Source organism: Mus musculus, chromosome 16, assembly GCF_000001635.26.
Source record: "Mus musculus strain C57BL/6J chromosome 16, GRCm38.p6 C57BL/6J".
Taxonomy (NCBI): domain Eukaryota; kingdom Metazoa; phylum Chordata; class Mammalia; order Rodentia; family Muridae; genus Mus; species Mus musculus.
The window spans coordinates 3,909,625-3,924,874 of record NC_000082.6 but is presented as its reverse complement, the minus strand read 5'-3'; the positions used below and the strand labels follow the sequence as shown (position 1 = coordinate 3,924,874).

The window sequence follows — 15,250 nt, the reverse complement described above, 5'->3', positions numbered from 1 at the left end:
GCATTTGGGAGGCAGAGGCAGGCAGATCACTGTGAGTTCTAGGCAAGCCTAATTTACATAGTGATTTCCAGGACAGCTAGAGCTACATAGTGAGATCCTGTTTTGAAACAAACAAACAAACAAACAAACAAACAAACTTACTTTGGGTGCTTTGGGGCTGAACTAGAGTGAGTTCTGCTTTAAGGCTGACTTTGTTAGTGAGTCCAAGGACTCTCGTGGCAGTGATTTCAGCAGAGGAACAAGCGAGGCCCTGGGGTGGGGGTGGTATGTGAGGCCCTTTGGTGACTTGCTCTTGATGCCTGTGGTTTGCCAATGCTCACTCCCAACATTGTAAAAAGAAAAGTCAAAAAATATTGAGACCAAGGAGGGAAAGCATAAACGAGTAAAGAGAAGACACAAAGAAAATCTGAGGAATAGACAAAAGGTTCCACTGACATAGGCAATGTTCTGGCCACTAACACACTGCTCAGTGGAGCTGTTTTTTCCACGGAGCCAAAGTTATAAGGAACATGAATTGCTGACAGGTGAGTAGTTATCAAAATGAAAAGTCTAAAATCTATTCAACCCAGAAGATGAGAGTTTGTTCTGTTTCAATATAACATATGGTAAGATTTTAGACGGCCTAACTTAGTAGAACTCCCTCCATCTGGATTTACTTTGTCTCATGTTACAAGAAACCACAAAACTTTCAAGAGGGCTCTAGAGTTCGGCCACGTTGCAGACATATTAGCAGCAGTGCAGAGAGTGGGAGAGCACAGCAGTCTCCTCTTAGGACAGGAAGCAAGGAAACTGTGGCATGGGGTCTCTGTGCATGCTGCTGCTTTTTGATGGCTGAACAGCTTATGCCACGTCCCTTCCTCCAACCTAATGTCCTCACCCACAGATACTCTAGTCACTCTACCTGACACTCTGCAGGGTCTGCAGTCGCTTCCGATTTCTTTCCAGTTCTAATTTTCTCTTTTCAATTTTGGCTTCTAAGTTTGCTTCATCAGAGGCCACATTATTAAGCAGGTCTTTAGTCTTCTGAACCTGGGCCTACATTGAATAGGAAATAGTGAGATAAGGTGCCACGGAGTGCTGTCCCCTGACTCTGAGCACAGAGTTCCTTAACACTTTGTGCAAAGCAACATCACACAAACCAACAAAGCCCACCCCTCCTCCACTGTAACTTATTAACAAACTATTTCCAGTGACAGGAGTGAAAGGAGGACACGGGGACAGGAGAGCACCACTCTTGTCATGAAAAGTGCATGTTTCTTCCATGGAAGCAAGCAAACATGGCGAGAAGAATGACAGAGACATTCTAGTAAAGACAGAGAGGTCACAGGATCTGTGTCCAGCCTGCTTGCTTAGCACTGGGCACTGGTGGATCACTGCACTGTCAGCCTTCACTTGGGCTGCTCCCTGGTTACAAAATACCAACCGAGGAATTGGAGACACACACACACACACACACACAGAGTTTGGACACACAGTTACATACATGGACACACACAGTCACAGATACACAGACACATACACAGACAGGCAGACACATCGATATAGATACTCACATAGACACAAGACAGACAGACACAGACATACACAGTTGGCTCAGGAGGGGACCAAACCCAAAACCCTCATGAACTAGCCTCAGCTCTGACCCTTTGTCTGCTTTGATGGACAAAGAAGATTCCTTTTTCTTCTATGGTAAAAGCTCAACTAAAAACTAAAATAAATGGAGAAACTCCTTTATTGGTAAAGTCAAGGCAGAAATGGATCCGACAGCAGCAACTAGCCATTCTGATGAGATGCAGCTTTATAACAAGGTCTAGGCACAATGGGGCCGAAGCTCTGGGCTGTTGGCACTACCGGGGGTCAAAGACCACTGGCTACATCCGCAGACACCCCTATATTTCTAAGAGCACATTTACTTGAAGGGCATGGTAAAAAGCAAATGTGCTGGCTTCATATTCAGACTATGTGAAGCTGGCTGTTGGGCGCCTCGTGTTTCAGAGTACCAAATGAGCTACACCAGAATCGGGAGCACAACTTGGGGGTGAATGAACCTCCTCCCCATGTTGTGACTGTCTAACCCTGCATGAAATTCTTCTTCTTTTTTTTTTTAATGGTTTTTTTCTAGACAGGGTTTCTCTGTATAGTCCTGGCTGTCCTGGAACTCACTTTGTAGACCAGGCTGGCTTCGAACTCAGAAATCTACCTGCCTCTGCCTCCCAAGTGCTGGGATTAAAGGTGTGCGCCACCACGCCCGGCTCTGCATGAAATTCTTGATGGCAAGGTAGGATTCCCCTCTGGTACTCTGCATGTATGTTACTATACTATAAATGTTTTTCTGGCTGTTTACCTGCTGGTCTTTGCAAAGCCATGGGATCCACAAAGAAATGACTTTGGAAGAGTAGACACTTGTCAAGATTCTCAGAGACAGGGCATCTTTTGAAAGTACAATTATTGTCATTGGATTTATGGCTTAACTGTTTTGTGTAAGTAAAACCAATCATTTCTGTGGCATTTCTGTATATGTGCTGAGGGACCAATCCTAAAGCTTTACATATGCCAGACAAGTAATGATCACTGAGCTGTAGCTCCAGTGCAGCACACAATTTCTTTGATTCTTCCTTTAAAAACCACTAGAGAGCCAGGCATGGTGGTGCTTGTATTTAATCTTAGCACAAAGAAGGCAAAGGTAGGCAGATCTCCTGAGTTTGAGACTAAATTGTTCTACATAGTGAGTTCCAGGCCAGCTAGAGCTACAAAGTAAGCGCTATCTTAGAAAGCAAACAACAAAACAACAGCAACAACAACAACAAACCCAAGTGGCACGAGCAAACACACATAAAAATCTTTAAAACGAAATATATGTATATATATATATATATATATATATATATATATATATATATATATATATATATATATATTCATTGATTGCAAATGCATTACAAATTCTAATGCAAGTGCAAACTCATTCCAGCAGGAAGGTGGTGGGTACTTGCTCAACAACTTTTTTTTAAATTGTACAAGTATAAGTCTATGCACATGTGTGCAGTGCCCACGGAGGCTAGAACAGAGCCTCAGATACCCTGTAATTGGAGTTTCAGAAGGTTGTAACCTAGCTAATGGGTGCTGGGAACTAAACTTAGGTCTCTGGAAGAGCAGCATGTGCTCCTAACTATGAAGCCATATTTCTAGTACCCTTAATCAATAATCCTTGCTGACAATGAATACTTTCTGATTAAGTCACACAATAGCTTAGGGAATTATCTGACATTAAAGTCTTTTCTGTAAGCTGGGTGTGGTGGCGCACGCCTTTAATCCCAGCAGAGGCAGGTGGATTTCTGAGTTCCAGGCCAGCCTGGTCTATAAAGTGAGTTGCAGGACAGCCAGGGCTACACAGAGAAACCCTGTCTCGAAAAACCAAAAACCAAAAAAAGCAAAAAGTCTTTTCTGTATCCTTTAAGGAAGAAAGATCAATGTATAGACAAGGATCTCCAGCTTCTCAAATAGCTGACCTGTACTCTGCAGCTCCTCTAGAACCCATGCCATCATTTTGCTTTTGCTTTCAGAATTATGAAACATCGGAGGTGAATATTTTTTGACAATGAAGAGTTCACAGGAGCTGTCCATCAAGAAACTAACTGTGTCCCTTCGGGAGGACCAGCTTTTAACATTCAGTGTTCAAACTGTATTTGGCCATGCTCACTTGATTCAGTTAGAATATTGGTGTGCATAAAATATGGCTATTTACACACTTTTAAGTGTAGACACCATCCTGCAATTACAGAACAGACAGAATACAAATACAAAGCACTTGCCCTGACTAGGTGAGCAGAGACTGTGGTGAAACCCAGTCACATTCCTCCTTTTGTGCTTCCTGTTACACAGAAAACAGGAAGCCTACAACCAGGCAGAAGCATAGTATGTGGCCACTCTTATGTATTCTCAGGGTCATTGCTGTCTCCCTGTGTGTCTAGGGACACTTCTGTAGCTGGCAGGAGCAGCAGGCAGCTGTCATGGTTCTGGGTGTTCTTCAGTACTGAACGCTCTCCAGCTCTCCTTGTGTTGCGTGACCTCATGTTTTGTTAAGTGTCAGCCAGCTAATTGATAGAATGCTTCTAGATTGTCTGATTGGTTAAGATTATGCATCTCTGGCAGGAATACCACAGAGAGACTTCATCCTATAAGCTGTCATAATTTAAATTATTTAATAATGACACTTTAGTCCCTCCCTTGATTGAGGGGTGATGCTACAACTCTACTTGCTCTCTTGCTTTGTAATAAGTATCGTATTGGTAATGTCCTTGATGAATTTTTTTCATTTGAGAAGTGATTGTTTGCTATTTCATTGATCTATACTATAAAAATCAACTATTGTAATTCATTTATTTTGATGTGTAAACAGTCCCTGGTTTGGTCAGGGGAAGCCCATCAAGTTGGCACATGTCTCTCCTACAGACCTCTGGTAACCTTTGAACACCTTTATTCCTCTTAGTACAGTAAGAGGCTGTACTACCTAACCAGTTCTGGACTGAGCTATTTTTCCTGGGTGTCCTGGCTCCTATTAGTAGAGAATGGCGTTTAAAAGCCAAGATCCAGGAGCTTGCTATACTCAGAGCTTAAGAAAGCATGGTGGAGTTATGTACATGTGGACATACATGAATAAACAAAACTTAGCCGACAGTGGGGGAGTGGGAAAAGATGGCCACTGTACTACCTGTTACAGGGCAGCTTAGAATTAAGGGTTGGGGTGTAGCTCAGTGGTAAAGTATCTGTCTAGCATGTACAAGGTTCTGAGTTCTAAACCCTTCTTTATACAGAGACAAAAAGAAAGCCTGGAATTATTTAAATGCCCAGTAGTGAGGAATTGGCTAAACAAAATAGGATAATACTCACCAAAATATCAAAATAAGAATGGCTACATTACTTTAAAACTGGTGAATTTTTGGGGGGTGGGAGTGGGGTTGTTTTGAGACAGGGTTTCTCAGTGTAGCCCTTGCTGTCCTGGAACTGACTTTGTAGACCAGGTTGGCCTTGAATTCAGAGATCCACCTGTGTCTGCCTCCTGAGTCCTGGGATCAAAGGCGCGTGCTATCACTGCCTGGCAAAAACTGGTGAATGTTTAATAACTTGAGAAACTGCTTTTACCTAGGAAGGGAAAAGTAGTAGTCCTAAGGTAGTAATCCTAAACTATCCTCTAAGTTTTCTGAAGTACTCCTTGTTTCTGGCCCCTCTTACTCTGTCTAGTGCACACAGAAAATCACATATTTGAGTCCTGGGTATTAAACACAACGAATAGAAGCAATACAATCTTACCAAAAGATCTTTGATTGCAATCCTCATCACCTTTTCAGTCTCATTGATCTCTAGAGGTCTAGCAATGGCTTCTGTCCTCAGTTCCTAGAAGAAACAAAATCACTTATACACTTTGAGTTTAGTTTTTAATTTCTATTAGTCGCCAATTTTTTCCTTAAGAACCTGGTTGTTTCCTATAATGTGCTTGACCTTGTAGCCATGCCCCAGCCTTAGACTCCCCAGACTGCTGGGATTGTACATGCTCACCTTCACGCCCAGCGATGTTCCCTCAAAGTATGTGCTATATATGTCACACGAATTCTCCAAAGTTTAACTCAGTGGTAGAGACTATGGCTCAGAATGTGCAATGCCTGCAATTCAATCACTGATACCATTAGAAATTAAAAAGCAACATTTACAATAGAGAATATTTCTGTGCAGAACATCTATAAATGTTCTTCAATGCCTACCTAGCCTCTCCTGAGACTTCAAGTTTTCATTTCAGCTCGGGGCCCCATATGCTCCTGGCAAACCTTAAATTAATATCCATTAATATCCAATAGCTAATAATTTAATTTTTCTCCTAAATTCCATGGGTGACCCACATGACCACTAAACACAGGTCAGTCTGCTGTCTGTGTATGTCCACAGACCCTATAACCAAGCCTTGTGTTTCTGCTTGTCCCTGGATTAGAATAGAAGTTATTCTATTCTAATGGTGCAACATCATCTTCCAACTACCTGGAAGTTGGTCACAAACATTTATGTTATAATCATCTGGGAAAAGTTTGAAATTCCTAATGCCTAGATCATATTCCATATCAGTGACATTAACATGACAGCTGGCTAAAGATGTCTGGGTAAGTCTGGGGTAGTGGTGGCAGTGAGTTCTGGGAGCCATGAACTGAGAGATACACTACTGAAAGCAATGCAGAGAAGAGGCCAGGAAGAAAGTCACAGCCTCAGGCCCGCCGTATATTTGCCAATCCTGACCTAGAAGTTAATGATATTAACCAGCACAGATGCAAAGCCCTACTCTTAACCAAGGAGCCATTTGCAAGTGATAGCTGCTAGAGAAGGAAACTCAGTTTTCTTCATGGCGTGACACCCAAAGCATTAGTCACACTCCTGGCAAGTTCATGCTCACGAGTGGCTCGCCAACACAAAATGGACTCCATGCCTTTTTCTTTTGATTGTTTTTTTTTGTTTGTTTGTTTGTTTTTTGGTTTTTCGAGACAGGGTTTCTCTGTATAGCCCTGGCTGGCCTGGACCTCACTTTGTAGACCAGGCTGGCCTCGAACTCAGAAATCCGACTGCCTCTGCCTCCCGAGTGCTGGGATTAAAGGCGTGCGCCACCACGCCCGGCTCTTTTGATTGTTTTTAAGAGAGAGAAAAAACCATGGAGTTGGGAATGTAAGGGAGGAGGAATTTGGGAGAAGCTGGAGGAAGGGAAAGAAGAGGATTAAAATATATTGTATGAAAAGTATTTTTAATTAAAAACAACTAACACCAGTGGGCAATGCCCACTAGGATCAGAAGAGGATTCATGCCCTCTACCAGTTTCCCACATATTAGCCCACTCAATCAGGAATGAGTATAAGCTGGAAGATGTACAGGGCAAGAAGTAAGAGAGACTCTTCATTCCTAAATGGAACACTACTCACCCTCAGCTCAACCTCTTTGCCCAGCAAGTCATACAGAGAGGCTCCTTTGGCAGTGATTTCAGACGCAAGCTGTCTGGCTGCTTTCAAATCTGCAATCTGGACAGAAAATTCCACATACAGAACCCACAGTTTTCAACAGGCACTCAGCTGCTACCCTGCTAGGCTCCAGGCAGGCATGTAACTACAGAGCACGTTTCAGCAGCCCTTCTTACTGATGTAGGATAGAGCTCCTGGACACCAACGTGGGAAACTGACAACACGTAAATGGGACCAAATCCAGGACACCTGCTCTCTCAGAAACCCATCTGTAACATCAAACTGAATTCACAACTAGAAGTATGTACAACAGAAAGGTGAAATGCTTCCTATTTAGACTAGTAGAATGACCACAGGGGCAACCCGAAGGCCATGCATCTCACGGCCAGTACCTTAGACTTTCCTCCTAAGACCTTCTATGAAGCTCAGGGAGACCAGCCCCACCAAGCACTTAGACTCTCCTGGCTCCCATAGGCTGTGCTGACAGCTCTGATGACGAGTCAGACTTTCTTAGGCTGTGCCCATCCCCTTCTTCCTTCAATGCTAAATCCCCAAGGAGCCCAGACAGACATAGGCACCCTTGCTCCCTCTCCACTTGAAGTAACACTACCTTCTCTCTTTACTTCCAACCTACCAGCAACAACGTAGCTTCTTAATTCTCAGCAGATTATCCCTCCCTCCTTCCTTCCTCTCTCTGCCCATGCTGTGACCCTGTTACAGTTCTAGCTTCTCCTCTTAAGGCCCAGGGCAGCACTCTGCATTTCTATAGGCTTTGCCTGCCTGCCTGGTAGCAAGTACTCCCATTTCTCTCTCAGATTCACCTCCCTGTTCCCACATCGCCACAGTGGTATAGGCCACAGCTCAGCCTCTAGCAGACTCTTCCTTCTCACCCATGGGTTTAACCCCCTGCATGCTGATGCCTTCTACCTCAGCTTTAGTATCACAGACAGACTCTTCCTAGGCATCTCCACTTGGACATCCAAAAAGTTAACAATATCTGCAATGGGACACAGAACAAATATTTCACTAGCCATGGTGGCTATTTTTATCTTTAGATTACTTAAAATTTAAATAATATTAGAGCCTACTTCCTTGATTATGCTAGCCACTTTAGCCAGTGGCTTCTGAAAAATATGACCAGATGCAGCCCTTGCACACCATTAATCAAGTCTGGCAACACAACTTGAGGATCTCATGTCGTCTCACCTTCCTCAATCATAACCAAACCCATAAAATCTGCCATTGAAATACAACTGAAACTGGACGAGGACCTACACGGTGGAAACCAATTCCCACAATGGCCTCACATAAATTAACTTTTAACAATGTCTGAATCTCAACTTACGAGATTCTCTGGCTCCGGTATGTGTCTCTCAGGCAAGCATGATAATCATGATGCTTTCTCCGGGTTCTGGGAGAAAAGAGCTGTCCCGGCACCAGGTTAATGTGTGTTCTTACCTGGGAGCTTTTCATTCCTCAGTTCTGCATCTGAGCCTTGGGCTGAGAACCTCTTCAGTTGCTTCCGCTGAGACCCTTTTACGGCAATATCTGAGAAGGCCCTGATGATACCTTTTCTACCCTAACACAGTAACTGGGAAATTCTTCATTCTTTTGTTTGTTTGTTTTTCAATACAGGGTTTCTCTGTGTGGCGCTGGCTGTTCTGGAACACACTCTGCTGAAAACTCCATTTTCCACCCCAGAGTAAGGCTTTCTTTTTTGAGGCCAGAGGGTTTACTGAATTTACCCTCTAGCTTCCTCTGCTTTTCTCAAATGAACAAAACAGTTATCTTGGGACCAGTCCTGACTCTCACCTCATGGCCTAATGGCCTGTCCCTTCCCTCTCACTTCTGCTAAGAAGTCATGTATACCTGAAGTCCTTGATGGCCCTGATTATGATAACAGCCCCGACCCTCAGTGTGCTCCATTCCTACACTGCTCTGCTGGTCCCCAGGACACTGACTGCATTAGATCTTCCACACCTCTGCCACTGTTGTTCACATTCTGATTCCTCCAATTAAGCAGCAGGAAGTCAGGATTTCTGTCCTGTGTTTATACCTGTATCCTCAGTGCCTGAACATAATATGATAAAATTAGGCTGTAAACCAATTGGATTTCTCGTGATTTGCTTTCATCCCAACACTAACGAGAACAAAACTGTTACCACAGACTGAAGAACCAGCCTCAGTCAGCCAGCAAGGAAAGACAGTGCTGCAGGTTAGACATCTTCTACTGCCACGTTTGAGACACAGACATCTGCTAGCCACAGACTTCATCATCTTTACCTTGGAGCCGAGATCAAACTTGAATTTGCTGATGTCTTCCTCTCCTACATTGGAGCCCTCCATCCCTTTGGTCTTCATTGCATTATAGAGAACAGATGTGATCTTCAGCAGCTCTTTCACTGCATACCCGTCAGCTTGATAGAGCTTCTTGGTATTGAGTTTTATATGTGCCTTTGTGGCCTGTTTTGAGACAGAAAGTTTTGCTTTGCTTTCTTTCTTCAGACAGGGTCTTACTATGTCACTCAGGCTAGCCTGACACTAACTATGCATCTGTTTAGGCTGGATTCAAGCTCTCAGTTCTCCTGTCTTATCCTTCTAAGTACTGTAATCTGAAGCATACCCTGAAGCAGGATATTTATACTATAGCTATACTATAGTACAAATCCCATGCAGGGAATTTGAGAATGTCTCTGCCAGCAACTGTGATACAATTCTTACTGAGTTGGGGTTTTTTTGTTTTTGTTTTTTCAAGACAGGATAAAACACATTGTAAGTGTCTCATACTGTGATAAAGAGCAGCCTGGGAAAAGACCCCGAAACTACAGATGCATGCATCTTTGACCCAATAATTCCAGTTCTAAAAACTACTCTAAGCATAGACTCACATACAAAATGAAAGCCACAGGCTATTCATTTCAGCATTATTTCAAATAACAAAAGTTATAAAATACCTAAATACCTATATAAATAACACAATTGTGTGAAACTTATGTAAACAATATTAACTCAAGTGTAAGAGGAAATTCTATATGCATTTGAGAAGTTCTCCAAAATATATCATTAAGAGATGATAGCAAGATGTTACACAACATGTATAAAAGGGAATATGTGTGTGTGTATGTGTATATATATATGGATGGCACACCCACTCCAGTGTGTGTATATATATATATATATGGATGGCACACCCACTCCAGTGGAGTATGCGTGACAAGTCCAAAAGCTTGGCCGCAGTTCTGAGGCAAAAACTTTCACGGAAACTGGTCTCCTGGAGTCTTTGGTGCCCCATAACACAGATGTGTTTCAGATTTGTCCTTGCAATAGTTGTTGAAGGGTTCTGTGTGCTTTCCTTCAGTATTGTTTTATTATAGGTGCCCCCAAGGAATGATTTGACAAATAGCTAGTTAGACTGAACATTGCTTCCTGGCCTTTACCAGTGTTCCAATGTCCTACCTAGGCAGTCTTTGATTCCAACACTGAGCTTGGAATTTCATAAGAATGTTACTTATTCAGATGAAAGGCCTCCACTATTGAAAGAGAGAGAGTGAAAGAAATCAGGCATTACTATCTACTCCATAGAGTTAGAAATTTCAGGGCAAGTTTAACAAAGTAAGTTTAGAATTCTTATTATAGTCATGTATGACAGACTACATCACCTAATAGAGGAAAGTTGGTGGGCTCCTCTGGTAAATGGAGGTCCCTCACAAAACACTTAGAATGACAGCTGAGTCACTCCCATATGCAGGAATTTACAATGGTTTAGGAAGATTGGGCTGTGGTTTAGGAAGAACTAGAGTATTGCATTATTCATGAAAAAGTTAGCAAGAGCAGAACCCTCCCTAGTACATACTTCCACTAGCCAAGAAGAATAGCTTAGTTAGGTATTTACTAAGAGCTGGCTGGTGGTGGGTTAAACAATAAATTATGAGAACTACGGCTTGGGCGTGAGAGCCCTTGCCCCTGGAACATAAAGACCTCACACCTGGCTTCTAAGAATAAGCTGGCCGTAGATAGGGCTGACTCCCAGTTGTTACACTGCCTGGTTCCTGCCAGTCTTTATGCATGCATTTTTCTGTTTTGTATAAAGAGTCATTATGCATCAGGTAACCGCAATGTACCTTAGCTGACGTGTCACCTAATTTCCTTATTTGCTTCTGTAATATAAGTCTGATACTTGCTTTGAGAAATTACATTCAGATCCAACACTCTCTGGTGTCCGTGTCTGTTTGTCACTTGCTGACTCCTTGCCCACCTGAGTACCGGGACCCTGATTTCTCCTGAGTGTTGAGGGACTCCGAAAGAGCCAGCTTGCAGCATGTGTGTTTTATTACTTATCCAAAAATAAACAAATTAAACTATACATGTAATGAGTCAAAAACCAAATAAACACTTTGGTAACACAGTTCCAGAGAAGCCTCAAGTGGTTTTAGAAAGTAACAAGTCTAACAGTCCCAACCAGGAGTCATCTTTTCCTAATTTATGTTTTGGTGCCGTAAAATAACTGTGAACTAACCATGAACTGGGCAATTGCCTTAATGAAGAAAACTCTGTCTTGTTCAGTCTCAATGTCAGAAGGGATGTCAGTCTGCGGCTCATACCTATTAGAAAGAGAACATGCGTGAGCCAGTCCCACAGAAAGTCCCTTGAATTCAGGTGTGGTGGTGCATAACTATGATCTCAGCACTCAGAAAACAGAGGCAGGCAGATCTTGGTGAGTTCCAGGGCAGCCTGGTCTAAATAGTGAAACCCTGCCCAAACAAACAAACAAACAAAAGCAAAAAAAAAAAAAAAGTGTCCATTAAAGAGAAAGTGGATGATTGACTGTTGCTAAGGTGAGGTTCTCCAGGCTCCATCCAAAGAAATATGATTAAGCAGAAACTTCAAAAGCAAACAAAATAACCAGGGAGCAAATTCCAACCCACACCTGAGATTCCGTGTCTTGGAGCACAGGGTGGCTCAGTGGGTGAATGGGTCGCCTACCAGGCCTGGCACTCAGGATTCACAGAGTGCAAGAGGAGAACCAACTACAAGCTGTCCTTGAACCTTCACGTGTATGCTGTAGCTAGCATTAATCCATACATGTATGTGTATACACACATGCCTAGAGGGTAAAGGGGCTTGCTCTATAAGCCTTGAGACCTGAGTTCAATCCCCAGAACCTGTGTAAAGATAGAGGGAAAGAATCAACTCAATACTGTCCTCTGATCTCCACATGTGTGCATATGAACACCCGAAAAGGAATAGTAAAGTGTAAACAAACCAAGTATGGGACCCAGGCCACAAACTAAATCTAGCTCAGATGTTTAGCTTTTGTGAAAATAACCAAGACCGTGACTCAAGCTGATAGTCCTTGGCCCAAGATAGACACGAGGGCTAAATAATTCACTTTAAGGAGTGGCAGAGCTGTGGAAATTACTTGGATTTACTAACAATTCGCCAAGGCTCAGAAGACTGAGACTCTCACCCTTGTATTTGTACAGTTTGAAAGACAAGAATACTTTTTACACTTTAAAAGCAAAGAAAATGGGCTGCAGAGGCAGCTCACTGGTTTAAGAGCATATATTGTTCTTCCAGAGGACCTGTGTCCAGTTCCTAGCATCAATGTCAGATGGCTCCCAACTGCCTGTAACTGAAGAATATTCAACAGATATCTCATGTAGACTGAATTTTAAGTGTAGCAACTCATACAATATTTACTATCTGGTTCTTAACCCAAAAGGTTGTCAATCCTAATACAAGGCTTTTAACACAATGAAAAATCTCCATTATGTCTTGTTTTGGATTTTTAGTTTATTTTAAATTATGTGTACGTGTGTAGGTCTGTGTGTAAGGATGTGTGCGTGACTACCAGTGCCCAATGAGGTCCGGTGCTCTGCCAGAGCAGTACATGCTCTTAACCTCTGAGCCAGTTCTCCAGCCATATTTATAATACATCTACTACAGTATATCCTGAGTGTGCGAGCAGGCCCCTGAGATTCTGTGTGAGGGTTGAAGTGGAGGCTGTACCAACACTCTCATGATGACAGTCACCTCCTCAACGTTCTTCAAACGCTCGTCATTTCTTTCATCTCTTAAAAATGAAAGAGACAGGGTCTCTCACTACGCAGCCCTGGCTTTCCTGGAACTTGTTATGTAGGCCAGGCTGACCTTGAACTAACAGACATCTACTTGCACCATCGTGCGTGGCAGCTCTTTATAAGTTACAGCTAAGTCCATCCTATGCAAACCTCACTGTAGCCTTCCTTTGCATTAGAAGTTCCAGTTAGCTACTGAATGAAACCAACTATCCACACCAAGGTGTGAATAAAATGCATTCTAACCTTTTCACAAGCCACAGAAGCACTTCAGAGACAAGCCCAAAGTTGGGTGTGCGGAAATTCTCCATAGAAATATGGCGTGGGTACCCCAAGGCTCTCATCATCTCGGTGAAATCTGTGCAATATAAAACACAGTTCAGTCAGTCCTTGTCAAATAGCATCTCCTTTTGGAAAACAGTTAATCTAATGCTTTCCTTTCTTATCAGGTCTTCTCAACTCCAGGTGCTGAATTCATCAATTCTAGAATGGGGAAAGGAAAGGGGAGATTTGAAACAATATCTAATCCATCACCTGAAAAACACCCAAGTTCAACGATAGTAGATTTCCTTTGGAGAAATGGGGCGTAGGTATTAGCTGGGGCTTTAATTTCTCTCTGGTAGCTGCCTCTTTGCTATCCAAAATAAAAATTACCTAGCCTCATAAAACATGAGAAAAACACGTTGTTAGAACAAGATTATACATTGTTTTTTTTCCTCCAGTGACCATATATGATTTTCATGACATAAATTTTAAAGATCAATTACTTTATAGTCAGAGAAAATTTAATAAGAGAATGGCTGAACTATCTGCAGTATTTAGATTTACTGTAAAAAAAAAGATTAGTAAACAAGCTGGGCGTGGTGGTGCACGCCTTTAATCCCAGCACTTGGGAGGCAGAGGCAGGCGGATTTCTGAGTTCGAGGCCAGCCTGGTCTACAGAGTGAGGTCCAGGCCAGCCAGGGCTACACAGAGAAACCCTGTCTCGAAAAACCAAAGATTAGTAAACAGTAATATTTTAAGTTGGGAGCAACTAAAACAAAGCCACACTGCTTGAAAGAAAGGAGAAAACAATGATGAAGAAAGCGAGGCTTACAGATGAGCAACCAAGCCTGGCGTGGTGCTGCATACCTTTAATCCCAGTGCTCATAGGCAGAGGCAGATGGACCTCTGTGAACCTGATGCTAACCTGGTCTATGAAACAAGTTCTAGGTCATCCAGGGCTGTTGTTCAAGACAGGAAAAAACCTTGTCTTGAAAAACAAGTAAAAGAGAGCAAGAAAGCAAGAAAACAACCAACATTTCTGAGTTCTTACAATATGCTGAGATCTTGACCATGGTTCCTGGCAATGTAATGTCTACTCATGCTTACGGGTATTCAAAATGTACATTCAGCATTCCAAACAATCTATCTGGGCAACAAAGCAGGGCAGGCAGACTCTGCTAGGTCACGAAGAGATGGTAGAAAGATAGGAAGCATCCTTCCCTTATTTCTTTCCCTTATATCACACACACACATATATCCCATATATGTATACCCTTTATATTGCAGCTTTTCCTTATACCTCTATGAAAAAAGTCAGGTTTTGCCTAAACACTCCTTTTAGCTAAGTAGTAGCTATCAAGTTCTCCACTGTTATAAATGGTGACAGTCTCATAGATTACACACTATACAGCATTTATTTAAGGTAAAAAAATATAAATCAGTATAAATTCTGAAATACTCCTTTTAAATATTCTTTCCAGTACAATGATCACTATTCAATGATCCCAGTAAAGTGCCAGCCTCATCAAAAACTACGTGGGACAGTCATAATTACACTGTTTCAAATACCCTCAAACCCTAGACAACACGACCCTAATAGCTGCTACTCTTCTGTAAGTGAAGTAAGATTTTTTAGGTCACACAGTCCCATCACTCTAGCTGTGTGAACCAGGGGTAGCTATACTACTTAACTTGCAGTTAAAACTAGGAACAATAAGGGTGAAATATAATCACCTGCCACAAAAAGGATGTTTCCCCCAAAGAGTATAACGAGTAAGAGTAGTCTGCTTCCCCACTCTCTAGCCAAGTTCTCTGCCCAGTATTTGGCATTCAGGCAAGCTGGATTCAAACTCTAAAGCAACTCGTTCAATTACTTTGACCTCTTGCTGCCTGTTTCATCTCTAACCAGGGCACAAACCT

The 15,250-nt window shown here is 42.5% G+C and overlaps 1 protein-coding gene across 10 annotated transcripts in view; it reads right to left on the bottom strand.

Moving 5' to 3' along the window:
• Positions 1 to 15,250, bottom strand: part of Cluap1 (clusterin associated protein 1) — a 35,106-nt gene that overhangs the window by 17,425 nt on the left and 2,431 nt on the right. For 7 of the 10 annotated variants that reach the window (XM_017317157.2, XM_006522701.4, XM_030249327.1 and 4 more), the window contains exons 2-7: positions 13,313 to 13,424; positions 11,506 to 11,590; positions 9,273 to 9,452; positions 6,954 to 7,049; positions 5,311 to 5,394; positions 902 to 1,035 (exon numbers count right to left, since the gene is read on the bottom strand). In XM_017317157.2, coding sequence (XP_017172646.2) covers positions 902 to 1,035; positions 5,311 to 5,394; positions 6,954 to 7,049; positions 9,273 to 9,452; positions 11,506 to 11,590; positions 13,313 to 13,424 — 691 coding nt within the window. Of the gene's footprint in view, positions 1 to 901; positions 1,036 to 5,310; positions 5,395 to 5,556; positions 6,485 to 6,953; positions 7,050 to 9,272; positions 9,453 to 11,505; positions 11,591 to 13,312; positions 13,425 to 13,600; positions 13,949 to 15,250 lie in introns of those variants that run through there. The other 3 variants (XM_006522705.4, XM_030249328.1, XM_006522706.4) reach the window with 3 other exon arrangements.